The following is a 16,345-nucleotide window of genomic DNA, read 5'->3' as shown; positions in this document are numbered from 1 at the left end:
GAACATGGGTGAAGTGTTTTGTCTGTATACAGGACAGCTCAACACCTCAATTCGTTTTAAAAGCCATCTGTTGAAATACAACCTGACATCTGGTTTATACAATCATAACTTTTGCGTGGCCACAGCCAAGACAGACAAGGACAGTCCAGGTCACAAGTTCCAGATGACATTTTAAATTCTAAGTTCAAGTCGCACTCAAGTTGTACAACAGTAATTATGATCACAATATAAGCTCCAACTGTGCAACTAGAGGAAGAAGAAACCATGTCTGAATTGGCCAGATCCATGTTATAAGGTGACAATCCCTATAAGCGCAGCCAAATACTTTTTATCTTATGTTGCAAGCAACAAATTCATTGTCCTGTTAAAATAAGTAGCTCACAAAGATTTGACTGATATTGGAAGTCAAAGTCAGATTCAGTTCAGCAATAAACTCTTGTTGCACTGAACATCCAAAATTATAATCAGTTTTTATTTTTAAATCTTTCTTTTTCTTTCAGCATACAAAAGTAACTAGACTGCAATGAACATTTTTAAAATCAGTATTCAGATCTCAGCAGATTATATCCATTTCGGGGCACCACACTTGAGGAAGGATGCAAAGCCAACAAGAAGTAGCAGAGGAGATTTACCAGATGATATCAAGGAGGAGGAACATCAGTTTGGTAGTAATACTAGGCAATGCTCTCATTAAAGTAATGAAGGCTATAGGGAGCTTTATTCAAAATTATGGAGAAATTTAGATGCAGTAAATGGAGATGAACTGATCCCATTGCCAAGACAGCCAGTAACCAAAGGACATCCCGCCCCAGCAGATGGTAGAATTTGAATTCAATAAAAAAAATCTGGAATTAAGAATCTACTGATGGTCATGAAACCATTGTTGATTGTCAGGAAAACCCCATCTAGTTCATTAATGTCCTTTAGGGAAGGAAATCGGCCCTCCTCTTGACTCCAGAGCCACAGCAATGTGGTTGACTCTCAACTGCCCTAGAGCAACTCAAGATAGACAATAAATGCTGGCCAGCCAGCGACATCCATGTCCCACAAATGAATTAAAAAACACAGAATCCAGTTAATTGGCAAAAAAGGACCAGAAAGAAGATGAAAAGATTACTTCTAAAGCAATGCATCAAGTTATGATCTGAATGTTTTTGCTATATCATTGACATTTTGCTAGTTTACACTGGCAAATTGGAGATTTCTCAAAAGTACCAGGAGACAAAGGTATCAAGTGAAATTAAAAGGGCACTTGTACACTCACCAATTAAAATGGGATTTAGGAGCAGAAGTAGCATTCTGCTCTTCAAGCCTTCTCCACCATCCAAAAAAGATCATGGTTGATCTGATCATAGTCTCAACTTTCTCACCTGCCGCCCCCCATAGCCATTGACTTTCTTACCTATCAAAAATCTCTGAATTCAGCCTTGAATTAATTCAAGGACCCAACCACCATTGTTTTCTGGGGTAGATAATTTCACAGGATAAGAACCCTCAGAGGAGAAAATCTTCCTCAGCCCTATCTTAAAAGGGAGACCTCTTATTTTAAACTTTGTCTTCTATTTCTAGTCCCCTCACAAGGTATCCCAGCCGAGCAAGTCTCTTCAGGATCTCACATATTTCAATCAGCCCACCTCTCATTCTCCTAAACGCCAATGGGTACAGACCTAGCCTGTTCAAGCTTTCTTCAAAAGATAAGCCGTTCATACCAGGAATGAGTGGCATGAATCTTTGTTGAACTGCTTCTTATGCTTTATGTCCTTTTTCAAATCAGGCGACCGAAGCTGCACACAGTATTCCAGATGTGGTCTCATCAAGTCCCTGTACAGCTGCAGTAAAACTTCCCCACTTTTGTATTCCATTCCCCTTGCAATAAGTAATAATCATTTGCTTTTCTAATTGCTTGCTGCACTTGCATGCAACTTGCTGTAATTCATGCCAAACATCCAGGTCCCTCTAACACAAAGTCGATTGATCGGGAATGGGGGTGTGGGGATTGAGGGTGCAGTGGGGAGTATGGAGTATCGTTATGTAGGAGTTAGATCTGGTTTTAATCCTTCTAACTATTCTGCTAAGTGAATTGGAACAATCTGAAGTCTCTGCCTCGAGCTCAGATTTTAGGTTTCCAGACACAGAGTTATCGGTTATTCAAACTTCCTGGGCAATTCTCATAGTGTGTGGACACTTCCAAGGGATCCCCAGTGGATCTTCTGGAGTAAGATCATCCAAAGACCAAAGATCTGGGCCAGTATGAGCAGGTGTGGGCCATATAATCCACTCAATCTGCTCCATCATTGGCCCCTCAACATTAGCAGTTACTAGTTGCACTCCTTTGAACAAATATTTGAAGTGCAAATTACTTTACATCTCCTCTACCTTCCACCTTGCTGTCCAGTAACTTAACCTGTCTGTACCTCTTTTTAAGCTCTGTGCACTACTCACAGCTTCAAGTCTCACCTAGCGTTCATCATCAGTAAACTCTTACATTACTCTTCGTTTCTTCATTTAAGTCAATAATAGCTGAGGCCTAGCAGTAATCCACCAGTTACAGACAAACCCTTAGGTTCTTCAAAGAGATCAGCAAAAGATTACTCACAAAGAAGGAAAAACTGTTTGAGAAAAAACTAGCAAGAAATATAACAATAAAAGGTTCAGCAAATACATTAAAAAAAGAGTAGTTAATGCAAACATTGGTATTTTTAGAGGGTGAAACTTACTAACTTCATTCCATGTGGGACCGGGGAACTATGGGGCAGCAAGACTCCGCCACTAGCCCCAGTCCTCCTTGATTTCTTTTGCTGCAGTCCCAGTAGTGTCCCACTCAAAGGTCCTCCATAAAAGTACTTCAATATGTCTTCTTTAGCCAGCCCCATCATCTTTTTCCATGTGGTGGTGTCCTGCCAATCTGTCATTTCTGCATTACAATGTCTTGCAGGCACACCTGACCAGTTTTCAGGGGTACTTCTTCATTAGTGATGTTATATTTTCATGTGGTGCCTATGTAGGCATTGCTGGTGAAAGATATCAAATTTACATGACACCTTTGCTGTTCTCATCTATGTCTTGCTGATTGAAGTTGATACCACAGTGGACATTTGGAGTCACAGCTACATGGCCATGGTGATAGAGCTAGTTGCCTCGACCATGTGGAGCTACTGGAAGTCCAAATCTGCTTTGCTGATTCTTGTGCAGACATAGATTTCTACATGACCCTCCCTGGAAATGTTCCTTCTTAGGTAGGGGAAGTGGTTGATGCCCTCCATGTTTTATTGTCCAACGGTGATTTGGGGTGCTTGTTGCCGTCCAGTCATCACTGACTCAGTCTTTGTACAATTGATCTGAAGGCCAATCAGGTGTTGGTATCTTGGAGTGCATGCAACTCTTCAGCCAACAGGGCAATGTCATTTGCCAAATCCACGTCTGTCAACCCATGGTACTTCCACGCAAAAAAAAGGACAGAGGTTTTGAACAGGTACTTTGGTATCCACTTTTAGAGTAGAAGACATAAAAGCATGCCAAAGATAGTAGAAAATCAAAAGGAAAAAAGGGAGGAACATAAACCCATCACTATCCAGAGCAAGGAGATGTATTTAACCCTAGCACTAGATAGACAACACAACATTGGAGCTCCCGGTCATTGCTGCAAAGGACAGTATCTATTCCCTTGACTATACTGTCTCTATCACTAACACATATTCCTGTTTACTCCCCTCCCAACCACCCCTCACGTTTGAATGGCACCCTGCATCATGGTGTCATTGTCCTTTGGCAGTCTCTGTTCCCATCCACAAACTTAATTAGTACTGCATATCTGTTGGTCAAAGGCTCCGCCATCACTGATGCTGGATTTCTTTCCTGCTCGAGTGGCAGTCACAGACTCCCGCTCCTGACCACTGGCCAAATGTAGTTTTCCCTTAACCAAGAAAGTGCTACTGCTTCCTGGAACAGAAAGTCCAGGTAACTTACCCCTCCATGATGTCCTACTATATCTGAAACTCAGAAATCAGCTCAGCATCTGTGAGCCGAAGTTGCTCAAGCCACAAACATTAACCACAGATAAAACTGTCCATAACGGCAACACGTTCCATAGAATGCATATTACAGTAACGACATACCACCAGCCCTGCCATATCTGACTAAAATTATTTAGTTTATATATTATTTAGTCATTAATTAATTAGCTGAAGTAAAAGGCTTGTAGATGAAAGAACATTCACCAGCAATTGAACATAAAACAAAAGATAAAAAGCAACTCCTTCCTCCCCCTGCACCAAATTTCCACTTGCACTAAATTCCCAACTTGGCACACGGTTCACAAAAGATTGTTCACAGATAACTCTATGCTCCCCGCTCTAAGTTAGCCGAATGCTGGATTACATCTTCAGCTGTATCCAAAAGCTGTATCCTTTTGAAACAGTTTCTTGCGATTAAATATAATTGCAGCTTTGTTAATAGAAAAGTCAAATACGTAGGGATTCAGTCGTCTTTGATCCACAGTGAAAACAGTAGCCTTCTCAACCATAACTGGGGCCAAAACTTGAGGAACCCATGTCAGTACACTGATTTTAATTGATCAAGAGTCAAGACTTACCATCTGACCGTCAATTTCAATTCAGGTGCATTCAGTACAGGTGAAACTATTCCATTGAGTTCTCTTACAAAAAAATTTTTAAAAATTATTTGAAACAAAGACATACCTTCTTTGATCCAGCAAATCCTTCAGATTCCAAGAAAAAATAGGCAAAAGGCATCAGCACAAACAGGGAAAGATTGGAGAACAGGGATACAAGGTTCCACAGTCCTAAAGTAGAAATGACCAAAAATATTTTACGTAAAAAGGGAATATGCAATAGGCTTAAATGAGAAAGCAATGATGTGCTTATGCATGGAAGTGTTTTAAAGCAATTACATCAGTTACACTATACATCATTAATTCACTTCTTCAGAGTAAAAAGCACATTCAAAACACACAAGACAAAGAAAGTGATGGCAAAACTAGAATCAAATTTAGAACTTAAAAGCTATTTTGTCAATTTGCAAGTTTGCATCTTAAATTTTTTTAAGCAATGAGATTTAATATGACACTTAATTTTGATATTGCATAAACAAAGTTTCTTTGCATTGACATGTGCTAAGACCTACAGACTGTAACAGCAATCTGGATTTACACTTTTAGCAGTATATCACTATCACCTAGTGATAAAGATTCTACGCACACGTACACTATCAACTAACCAAAAATTGTTGGCAATACAGATAGGGGAACAGACTCTCCCAAAAAGGTAAAAGTTAAACTGGAAAAAAACTCAGCACTCCTAACCTTCATTCAGTGACATTGTGTGAGATTCACCCTTACAGGAATCTCGAACTCTAATGTTCAAGTCAGCCATAGCTCTGTTGGTAGAACACTCGCCTCTGAGTCACAGTATTCCAGGTTTAAGTACCACTCCAGGACTTCAGCACACACACAAAATAAAATCAAGACTGACAATGCAATATCAAGCAAACATTGCATTGTCAGAAGTGCCTTCTTTCAGATGAGACATTAAATGGAGGCCCTATCTGCCAGCTCAGGTGTAAAAGATGCCATGATACTACTTCGAAGAAGAACAAAGGAGATACCCCAGCTATCCTGGAAAATCTTATCCTTCAATTGGCATCACAAAGAAACAGACTATCTGGTCATTGTTGGAGTTTGATGAGTGCCATGGTCGCTACATTACAACAATGACTGCGCTTCAAAAAGTAACATTTCCGTGACTGTAAAGTGCTTTGAGACGTCCAGTGGCTGTGAAAGGTACTACATAAACAGAAACCTATTTTTAATTCTAATTGATTTTCTAGGGCCAAGTACTAGTAACATGGAAGAAACTTCCAATATTGCAAATTCATACCACATCACAAAACCTCTTACCAGAAGTTGTCTATGGTAGTAATCAGATTATTGAGTAAAGGATTTGAAATAACTCACCACCTGATTTCCCAAAGTCTGTCCACTCTCTACAAGCCATTGATCAAGACTGTGATGGAATCCTCCTCCCCTTGCCTGGATGAGTGCAGCTCCAAGAACACAAGTAGCTTGACATCATCCAACACAAATCAGCCCACTTGACTGGCACCCCATCCACAAACACAGTCTCTCCACCACCAAACAACACTGCAAGAACTCACAAACAGTCCTTCAACAGTAGTTTCCAAACCAACGGCCGCGATCATTCATAAATACAAGGACAGCAGACACACGATAACACCGCCATCTGCAAGTTCTCCTCCAAGTTTCTCATCATCCTGACTTGAAAATATATTATTCCATCACTGTCGCTGTGTCAAAATCCTGGAACTCCCTAATAGCACTATGGGTTCACCTACACCACATGACCTTTCAAAAAGACAGCTCACAACCACCTTCTTGAGGACAGTTACAGGTGGGCAATAAATGCTGGCCCAGCCAGTGATACCCATGTCTCACAAATGAAAAATCAAAGACTAAACAGAAAGGTTTGCCAAAAACTTGAATTAATCCATAAAGTGGATCAAATTGCTGATGAGGGCTACAATCATTTCATAATTTCCAAAATTGTTTACAGACCAAGGGAATTTAAAGACTATGTACCAATCATCCTCCGAGCTGATGCTGAACCAATTTGCCTCTTTCCACCAAGGCAAGTCCCTTACCTACTCTTGGTTAAAGTCAATGGTAAAATTGAAAAGATACAATGGCATAGGATTATCTCATTGCTCATCATGTTAATAAAACGGTGTTCAGGAATGGTTATTGCCCCAAAGCCAAACACACGATGGAAAGCAGCATGGACTTAATTCAACTAAACAAATCAGTGAAATAAGATCCATCCAACGCCTCAGCAAACGAGAGTCTTGTCAAATTAGGTGAGAGGACTCTATTCACCAAAACAAATATAAACCCTGGATTTTAGCACTTTCCTCTGGACAAAGAACCTAGATTGGTGTTATACAAGTGGCTAGTATTCAGTCATTATTATTTTTAGACTATCATTCAAAATCGCACCAACTCTACAAATCGTCCAGAGAACAATGTCCGATGCCCCAGAAGGCTTGGAAGGAATAAGATGCTGAATGGATATCATACATTCCAAGTCTTACAGGATGCGGGCTTAACATTGAATGAAAAATACAAGTTTGCCAAACATCTGATCAAGTTTCTCGATCACTTAGTTTAAGCTGGAATCTCAGTTGATCCACAAGAAATGAAAGCAATCAGGGAATTTCCACAAGCATGAAACATAATTGAGCTTCCAAGATTCCTTGGGTTGGTCAACCAAGTCGGCAAGTTCCTATCAAGTTAGCATCGGTCAGTGAGCCGTTGGGACAATTATCGGAGAAGAGTCAACAGTGGTGCCAGAACTACTCTCAAAAGGATTAAACAACTTTTAATCTCTTCTGAAATCTTGGCAATTTAGGGCCCAGGATTACCAACAGTGGCAACAGATGCATCTTCTATAGGTCTGCGGGAGCAGTACATTTCAAGTGCAGAGAGACAGCAATCGTAGGAGAGGCATAGTAGACTCATCTAACTAACACAAATAAAACAATGATATACCACGATAGAAAAAGAACTTTGGCACAATGTAGGCGTATGAAACATTTTCTGACTGTTTTGGGATTGTGCTTTGTAATTGAAACAAACCATTAGCCACTCATCATCCTTCTGAACAGAAAGAAATTGCACAGATGTCACCCAGAATACAGCAGTTTGGATTAAGATTGAGGAGATACAACTCCATTTATATAGCATCTGCAACGCAAGCATCAAGCAACAGCAGACAGACTGCATGAATAACATCAGAAGGAACCGAACAAGAGCATTTCCACTTTGTCGAAGAAGTTGAAGCATATTTATCACTCAGCACTTAGGAGCTCCTGCAAAATAGTTGCAGGAAAGGAAACAAACCCAGCAATGTGAAGAAGAATATCTCCAAATGCGACACTCCTGCAGTACTTTGAACAGTACAAACGCTTCAATCATTGATGACAGTTAAACCAAGAGTGCTTTGGTTTGATATTCCTCAAAGATTTCATCAAGGAATCTAGAAATTATAAAATGTCACGCGAGAGCCCAGTAATCAAATCAGTCTGGTCGTCAGGCATTACTTGCTCTACAGAAGAAATCATTTCTAACCACCATACTTGAGCATAAACAACCGAGAACAAAAAGAATCACTATTATATTCCACTTTTCCATGAAGGCCATGGAAACGCTTGGGAATGGACTTATTTAAATTTAGTGGGGAAAACCTTCCTTATGGTCACTAATTACTATTCAAGTAAACAGACTGCAGAGTATTACAGCAAAAATAGTCATCCAATTCCTCAATGGAACTTATGCAACATAGACCATCTCTGGCATCTTAGTATCCCAATAATGGGCCATAATTTTCTAATCAGCTGTCCACAATTTCACAAACTAATATAAGAACACAAGAACAAGGAGCAGGAGTAGGAGTAGGCCATCTGGCCCCTCAAGCCTGCTCCGCCATTCAGTAAGATCATGGTTGATCTTTTTGTGGACTCAGCTCCACTTACCCACCTGCTCACCATAGCCCTTAATTCCTTTACTGTTCAAAAATTTATCAATTCTTGCCTTAAAAACATTCAATGAGGTAGCCTCAACTGCTTCACTGGGCAGAGAATTCCACAGATTCACAACCCTTTGTGTGAAGAAGTTCCTCTTCAAGTCAGTCCTAAATCTGCTCCTCCTTATTTTGAGGCTATGCCTCCTAGTTCTAGTTTCACCCACCAGTGAAAACAACTTCCCTGTTTCTATCTTATCTATTCCCTTCATAATCTTATGTTTCTATAAGATCTCCCCTCATTCTGAATTTCAATGTATAGCCCCAGTCTACTCAGTCTCTCCTCATAAGCCAACCCGCTCAACTCCAGAATCAACCTAGTGAATCTCCTTTGCACCCCCTCCAGTGCCAGTATATCCTTTCTCAAGTAAGGAGACCAAAACTGTATACAGTACTCCAGGTGTGGCATCACCAGCACCTTATATAGCTGCAACATAACCTCGCTGTTTTTAAACTCCATCCCTCTAGCAATGAAGGGCAAAAGTCTATTTGCCTTCTTAATTACCTGCTGCACCTACAAAGCAACTCCTCAAGATTCCTGCACAAGGACACCCAGATCCCTCTGCACAGTAGCATGCTGAAATTTTTTTACCATTTAAATAATAGTTCATTTTGCTGTTATTCCTACCAAAATGCATGACCTCACATTTATCAACATTGTACTCTATCTGCCAGACCCTCACCCACTCACTTAGACTATCTATATCCCTTTGCAGACTTTCAGCATCCTCTGCACACTTTGCTCTTCCACCCATTTTAGTGTCATCTGTGAATTTTGACACACTACACTTGATCCCCAACTCCTAATCATCTATGTAAATCATTAACAATTGCAGTCCCAACACTGATCCCTGATCGCCAACCAGAAAAAATACCCATTTACTCCCCGGCTTTGCTTTCTGTTAATTAACCAATCCTCTTATCAATACTGATACATTACCCGTAACACTGTGCACCTTTATCTTACTTAGCAGTCTTTGGTGCGGCGCCTTGTCATGTGACTTCTGGAACTTCAGATACACCACATCCATAGGTTCCCCAATGTCCACTGCACATGTAATGTTCTCAAAGAGGTCCACCAAATTAATCAAACATGACCTGCCCCCCATGAACCCATGCTGTATCTTACCAACAGGACAATTTACATTCAGATGTCTCGCTATTTCTTCCTTGATGATAGATTCAAGCATTTTCCCTACTACAGAAGCTAAGCTAACCGGCCTATAGTTACCTGCCTTTTGTCACCTGCCTTTTGTCTATTTCCTTTTTTAAGCAGATGCTGTTTAAATAAAATGATGGCTCCATTCATGGAACCAATTCACCCTACTATCCTCAAGTGAATGGAGAAATTGAGAACAGGGTACAAACCATCACTGATATATTGAAGAAATACAAAGACCTTAAATTTAGTTTCTGAATCACTAGAAAATGGTCTCTTGCTATTTGCATTATGAATGGATAGCAGATTGAGCGCACAGTTTCTATCTCTAGAATAAAAGCTCAAACTCTGTCACTATGAATGATCATGGGATGGCAAACAGCAATGAGGAAGTAGTAGTAACCTGGTTCAGAACTTTAATAGCAGGCATAGGGCACACGAGTTACCACTGCTGAAGCCCAGGAAAAGAGCATGGAGCCAACAGAAAGATGGCACCATCACTGAAAAAACTCCATACCCAAGATCGGATTGAGACAGATCAGGAAATCAGTTTCTCAATATCCTTGGAGAAAAAGCCAATCTAAGTTTATTACTCAGATCCAAAAAAGAAAAACTAGCTCTACAGCCAGAGGGGAAGAGCACTCACACCAATAGAAGGGCGATCACAGAATATCCTTGATCTCTAAAAAAAAACTAGAATGAGATCAGGAAGATTGGTTAAAGCAGCTCAGCAGCCTATGAAGTCTGAGATTTTGCTGCGGCAGTTGGGAGTTGGGTTTAGAATGATGTGAATATGATTAGGATAAAAAACTGGGGTGAGGGAGAAAATATCGAGTAAAGGATTAACATCAGGAGCAGACATTATACTGATACACTAACAATGTCAGATCACATGACTGAGGAATTAAAAATATAAGCTTCAACCTCTTGCACAGGTCCGAATGTGTAAACACTAAACAAAGTGTGGTAGTTTTGAGAAACTAGATTCAAGCAACATACTTTGGAAGAATGGTCAGTTCCCAAAAGTCCTATCTCAACTTGACAACACAACACAGGAACATGGAATTAGGAGCAGAAGTAGGCGAATTCAGTGCTTTGAATGGTGAAGCAGGCTCAATCAGATCATGGCTGATTTCTCCACAGTCTCAAATCCACCTCCGCACCTCTTCTCCAAATAACTAATATATCTATCTGGTGCTGCCTCATCCTCAAGGGCTGTCAAACTTACAAAGCAAGATACATTGCTGAAGCACAACTTAAGCACGAGCTGCGCAAGTCCAGAGCCACGAGCGCAACTACAGCACCCACACAAGTCTGTCCAATATGTGCCAGGACATTCCATGTCCGAATTGGCCTGATCAGTCATCTTCAGATACATTGCATCCAGCCTCAAAATGACTAATGGTGTCAAGGTTCTCATCGACGATGACGGACGAATATATCTATCGAAAAAATGCTGATCCACTGCAACAGTGTATGAAAGATGCAATCTGTAGATCAAAGGTTTTCATATTCAAACATTTAACTTGTATTTTTAAATGTACAATCTGCTACAGCTCAATTTGTCCCTACAATAGTTTTTCAGGCTGCCTTAATGGATGCAGTAAATCCTCACTTATACTTACCTCCAATGCAGTACTTATAGATTGACCAGGCTCCTTCTAGTGGCAGAGGTTGGTCAGTGCAGATAGCAGCTGCAGTTCCAGGACTATCAGCACCAATCAATTTCTGCCACAAGAGGGATTCCAGGACCTCAGCACAAGTTCAGAGGGGAAGCCAGAGGACCGAAGGGCAGCAGCTTAAGAACAGACCCTGGAGACAAAATAGTGAATGGAGGCGGGCAGGCAGGGAAGAAAAAAAGGGGGAGGGGGCGGAAACAAAAAAGATGGGGGGGAAAAGAGGGGGGATACAGGAGAGTCATGTGAGCAGGCAGGCCACAGAACTTGCCATCTGTGGTGAACAATTTTGAAGTGAATATGACAACTTTATAAATTATGTTCAAGCAAAACAACATTAAATGAGTTGACATTAGTGGAGACTTACTGTATTACAGAAACTGAGCCATTCTATAAAACACTTAACAAATGAGGTCATATAAACATGAATTGCATTTTCTAAGCTTCAATATACCATCAGCTAAATTTTCCATTAATTTTCCTCAGGGTATGGCTGAAGAAAACTTCATAAATAAAAACCATGTTGGTTGCATTTGGCTGCACAACGTTACCTGTTCAACCCTATACTATTTTAAATGTAAAAGAACTGATGGAAGCTAATACAATGTATTCATTAACAGTTGATGCGGAGAACTTGAACTTCATACAAATGTAACGCTGTGTGAAAATATCTTATTTTAAAGAGTCTGTGTTACAAAGCTTTGGAAGATAAAGATTATTTTAGAAATCCATAAAGAAAAAAATGAAAAGAACACAAATAGTGACAGTACTTATGTCTACAAAAATTCATCAAAAAAGACAAAGCTAACAGATCGAGGAGGGAGGGGAGGTGGAGACATGAAGGAAGAATAAGTATTTGATTTGTAATTCGTCACTGTGACAAACAAGCCTCTGAACAATATTTTACAGCATTAAAGCAATGACTCATATTTATAAAGTGTCTTTGACAAAGAAGCTGCAAGGAAATCACTGCCAATATCAAAGAAAAAGGTGACTAAAAAGGTGGGTTTTAAGGTCGGAAGAGAGGCAGAACGGTTAGGAACACAGGAATTAGGAGCGAGAATAGGCAATTCAGCCCTTAGAGCCCACTCCACCATTCTATATGATCATGGCTGATCGCCATCATGTCCTAACTCCACTTCCCTCCTTTTGCCCCATAGCCTTTTATCCCACTTTTGATCAAATATTTATCTCTTCATTGAATCCACTGATTGATTCTGCAAGTTGCATAAATTCACAACCCTCAGAGGAGTAGTTTCTCCTCATCTCAGTCTTGTACCTCCCCCCCCTTAACTCTACAACTATGATCTCTTGTCCTAGACTGTTCTAGGAGGGGGGACATTTGGCTAACATTTAATTTATCAATCCCATTGACTATTCTGTATACCTCAATCAAATTCCCCCTCATTCATCTATACTCCAGCAAGTACAAGCCCAAGCTACTCAACCACTCCTCACACAAGAGCCTCTTCAAACCTTGAATCAATCTAGTGAACCTCTTCTGAAACGTCCCCTTTGCCACCATATCCTTCCTCAAAGATGGTGACCAAAACTGAACACAGTATTCCAAGTGTGGTCTCACCAATGCCTTATACAATGGTGACAACACTTCTCTACTTATATACTCTAGACCCTTTGCAATCAATGCCAAGATTCCATTTGCCTGCCTTATGACATTCTGCATCTGCATACCCACGTTGAGACTCATGCACAAGGACAACTTTAAATCTGTTTCCCATTTAAATAGTAATTTCCTTTCATTTTTCAGACCAAAATGGATAACCTTGCATTTGTCCACATTAAACTCCCTCTGCCAGGTTCTGGCCCATTCCCCTAACATGTCAATATCCATTTGTAAACTTTTTAACCTCTTCACCACAGCCTGCTTTTCCACCTATTATCACATCATGAGCAAATTTCACTATGTCCCTGCTGGTAGATCATTGATGCAGATTGTAACTAGTTATGATCCAAGAACCGAACCCTGCGGGATCCCAGTTTAAGGAGAGAATTTCAAAGAACAGGATTTAGACAGGACAGCTGCCAAAGATGTGCAAAGGGAAGGACTGACAAGAAGCCAGAATCAGAAGGCTGGAGAGGTTTGATGAGATTGTACAACGTCATTTGTTTTAAAGCCACAAAATGAAATGGGTTCATCAGCAGTTCAGCAGGAAGGAAGATCAAGAAAGACAATAACTGCCCTGAAATTAAATACTATCTATTGCCTGCGATCTATAAATATGATTTTTTTAAAATCTAGAATAACCCTAAACTTCTGCTTCAGAATATTCTGTGATATTAAACAACATTTTAAAGAATTTAGGCCCAGAAATTGAGGACTTGATACTGTAACTCAGCAACTTGGGCAGGCACGTATCAGAAATTCTATCTGAAGCAAGACCACATCCCCTCCATCTCATGATATTATTTCACCAGTTCCTCCTCTGATACCTCTGGCTCAAAGCACATCTACACGCAGGGGTAAAATCCTGATAAAAATGGGGACCAAAAAGCCAAAACTGCCAAATTTTGATTTGATTTATTATTGTCACATGTATTGGGATACAGTGAAAAGTATTGTTAACAATGCGCTGTACACACAAAACATACTGGTCTTTGAGTACATGGAAAGAAGAAGGTGCAGAATGTAATGTTATAGTCATAGCTAGGGTGTAGAAAAAGGTCAACTTAATATAAGGTAGGTCCATTCAAAAGTCTGATGGCAGCAGGTAAGAAGCTGTTCTTGAGTCGGTTGAGCTTTCAGACTTTTGTATCTTTTTTCCCCCCCAACAGAAGAAGGTGGAAGACCATATCTCTGGGGTGCATGAGGTTCTTGATTATACTGGCTGCTTTTTTGAGGCAGCAGTAAGCGTAGATGGAGTCAATGGATGGGAGGCTGGTTTGCGCCACGAACTGGGCTGTGTTCACAATAATTTGTAGTTTCTTGTAGTCTTGGTCAAGAGTAATCAATCACTTTGTGAAAGAGGCAACTTTCCCAAATCTAAGATAGTACCAAAGAGCACTTCAGGAATTCCTGATCCTTTATTGCGAGGTTCTCAAGTGACACCAGCATTGGTAAGGTCCCCTATTTCAACAACACTGATCCCAATTTGCATTAGTTTTCAGGTATCACATTCACACCCATGTATTAACAATGATTCTTAATTTTACATTCACATTTCAAACATAGGTTACTGTCTAATCAGAACTTGGAGAAAGTTGTGACAAATGACAAATACAACAAATTTTAGTATTTTTGTGCACTCCCGCCATCTGCTGGTTTTTTTGGTACAAGACAGAATATGACTAAAAATCACTGTTTATACACAGCCTTCCACCAAATTACTTTTCCAAATATTACAATGGGTTATTTAATCTCAATCAGGTTTTAGAACTCATTTCAAGCATTACTTTTCATTAAATTATGCTTATGGGTAGTTTTCCCTCAATAAAGAAATTTTATCAAAAATAAATAAATTAAGCAGATTTCATGGCAAATGAAGTATTTGCTTACTTTGAGCATGTAAACGAATTTGTGACATTAAGAGCTCAGATCCAGGTCAGATAGCCGAATTGAAATTCTGACCAGTCCAAGGCCTACCAGTGTTCTACATGATAGAGTTTGGGCATTAAAGTACAATAACATATTAACCAACAGGTAGGGGGATTTGGTAGGGGGATTGAATTTAGGAGTCGCAACATCATGTTGCAACTGTACACAACTCTGGTGCGGCCGCACTTGGAGTACTGTGTGCAGTTCTGGTCCCCACATTACAGGAAGGATGTGGACGCTTTGGAGAGGGTGCAGAGGAGGTTTACCAGGATGTTGCCTGGTATGGAGGGGAGGTCCTATGAGGAGAGACTGAGGGATTTGGGGTTGTTTTCGCTGGAAAGAAGGCGGCTAAGAGGGGATCTTATTGAAACATATAAGATGATTAGAGGTTTAGATAGGGTGGACAGTGATAGCCTTTTTCCTCGGATGGAGAAAGCTAGCACGAGGGGGCATGGCTTTAAATTAAGGGGGGGTAGTTATAGGACGGATGTCAGGGGTAGGTTCTTTACCCAGAGGGTGGTGAGGGATTGGAATGCCCTGCCTGCTGCGGTTGTAAATGCGCCTAGTTTGGGGGCGTTTAAGAGATCCGTGGATAGGTTTATGGACGAAAAGGGATTGGTTTAGGTTAGTGGGTCATTGTTTTTTAACTGGTCGGCGCAACATCGTGGGCCGAAGGGCCTGTTCTGCGCTGTAATGTTCTATGTTCTAACAGCAATAATTTGATCTTAATTTAGCATTTCTCAGGAAGATCTTACCTGAAGAATGGAACTACTCTTCTTGTACTCAAATTTTTTTTTAAAGTGGGCAGAAAGGGCGCCAAGAATTATCAGCCAATCAGTTTGACTTGCCACACTGGAAAATTGATGGCACCTTGTGTTGTACAGACTTTTGAAAGGAACATGGTCTTATTGGTGATGAATAGTTTGATTTCATCTCTGGGTGCTCATGTGCTACATACTTGGATTTTTGGAAGATGCAACTGCTGTAGTTAACAGAAGCCAATGGTGTAATGCAATTTACTTAGATTTTTCAAATGCCTTTAATTCAGTGCCACATGTGCAGTTATTGAACAAGTCATCAGCTTTGAGGAGTAAAGGTAAACTTTACCAGTGGATAAAATTATTTTTGTCACTGTTAGTGGGCAATTATCAAATCCAACACAGTTCCTGGAGTCACTCAAGGAAGCATCTTAAGGCCCTTTTTATTTGTGACTTACAGTAATTACACTGATGGCCAGATTCAGCATAGTACAGTTTTGAAATTTGCATAGATGATTTGGAGTTGGAGATCAAGTGTAGTGTGTCAAAATTCGCAGATGACACTAAGACGAGTGGCAGAGCAAAGTGTG

At 40.3% G+C, this 16,345-nt stretch overlaps 1 protein-coding gene across 3 annotated transcripts in view; it reads right to left on the bottom strand.

Moving 5' to 3' along the window:
• The window catches only part of lmbr1 (limb development membrane protein 1), a 226,494-nt gene that overhangs the window by 166,783 nt on the left and 43,366 nt on the right, over positions 1-16,345 (bottom strand). For 2 of the 3 annotated variants that reach the window (XM_080212882.1, XM_080212890.1), the window contains exon 5: positions 4,698-4,801. The exons of the other annotated variant lie outside the window; for it this stretch is intronic. In XM_080212882.1, the coding sequence (XP_080069008.1) occupies positions 4,698-4,801 (104 nt within the window). The remainder of the gene's footprint in view (positions 1-4,697; positions 4,802-16,345) is intronic. 3 annotated transcript variants of the gene reach the window in all.

Source organism: Carcharhinus amblyrhynchos, chromosome 2, assembly GCF_965287045.1.
Source record: "Carcharhinus amblyrhynchos chromosome 2, sCarAmb.v2.hapA, whole genome shotgun sequence".
In the NCBI taxonomy this organism is placed as follows: Eukaryota; Metazoa; Chordata; class Chondrichthyes; order Carcharhiniformes; family Carcharhinidae; genus Carcharhinus; species Carcharhinus amblyrhynchos.
Note: the sequence above shows the minus strand (reverse complement) of the source record. Positions and strands in the feature narration are given on the sequence as shown.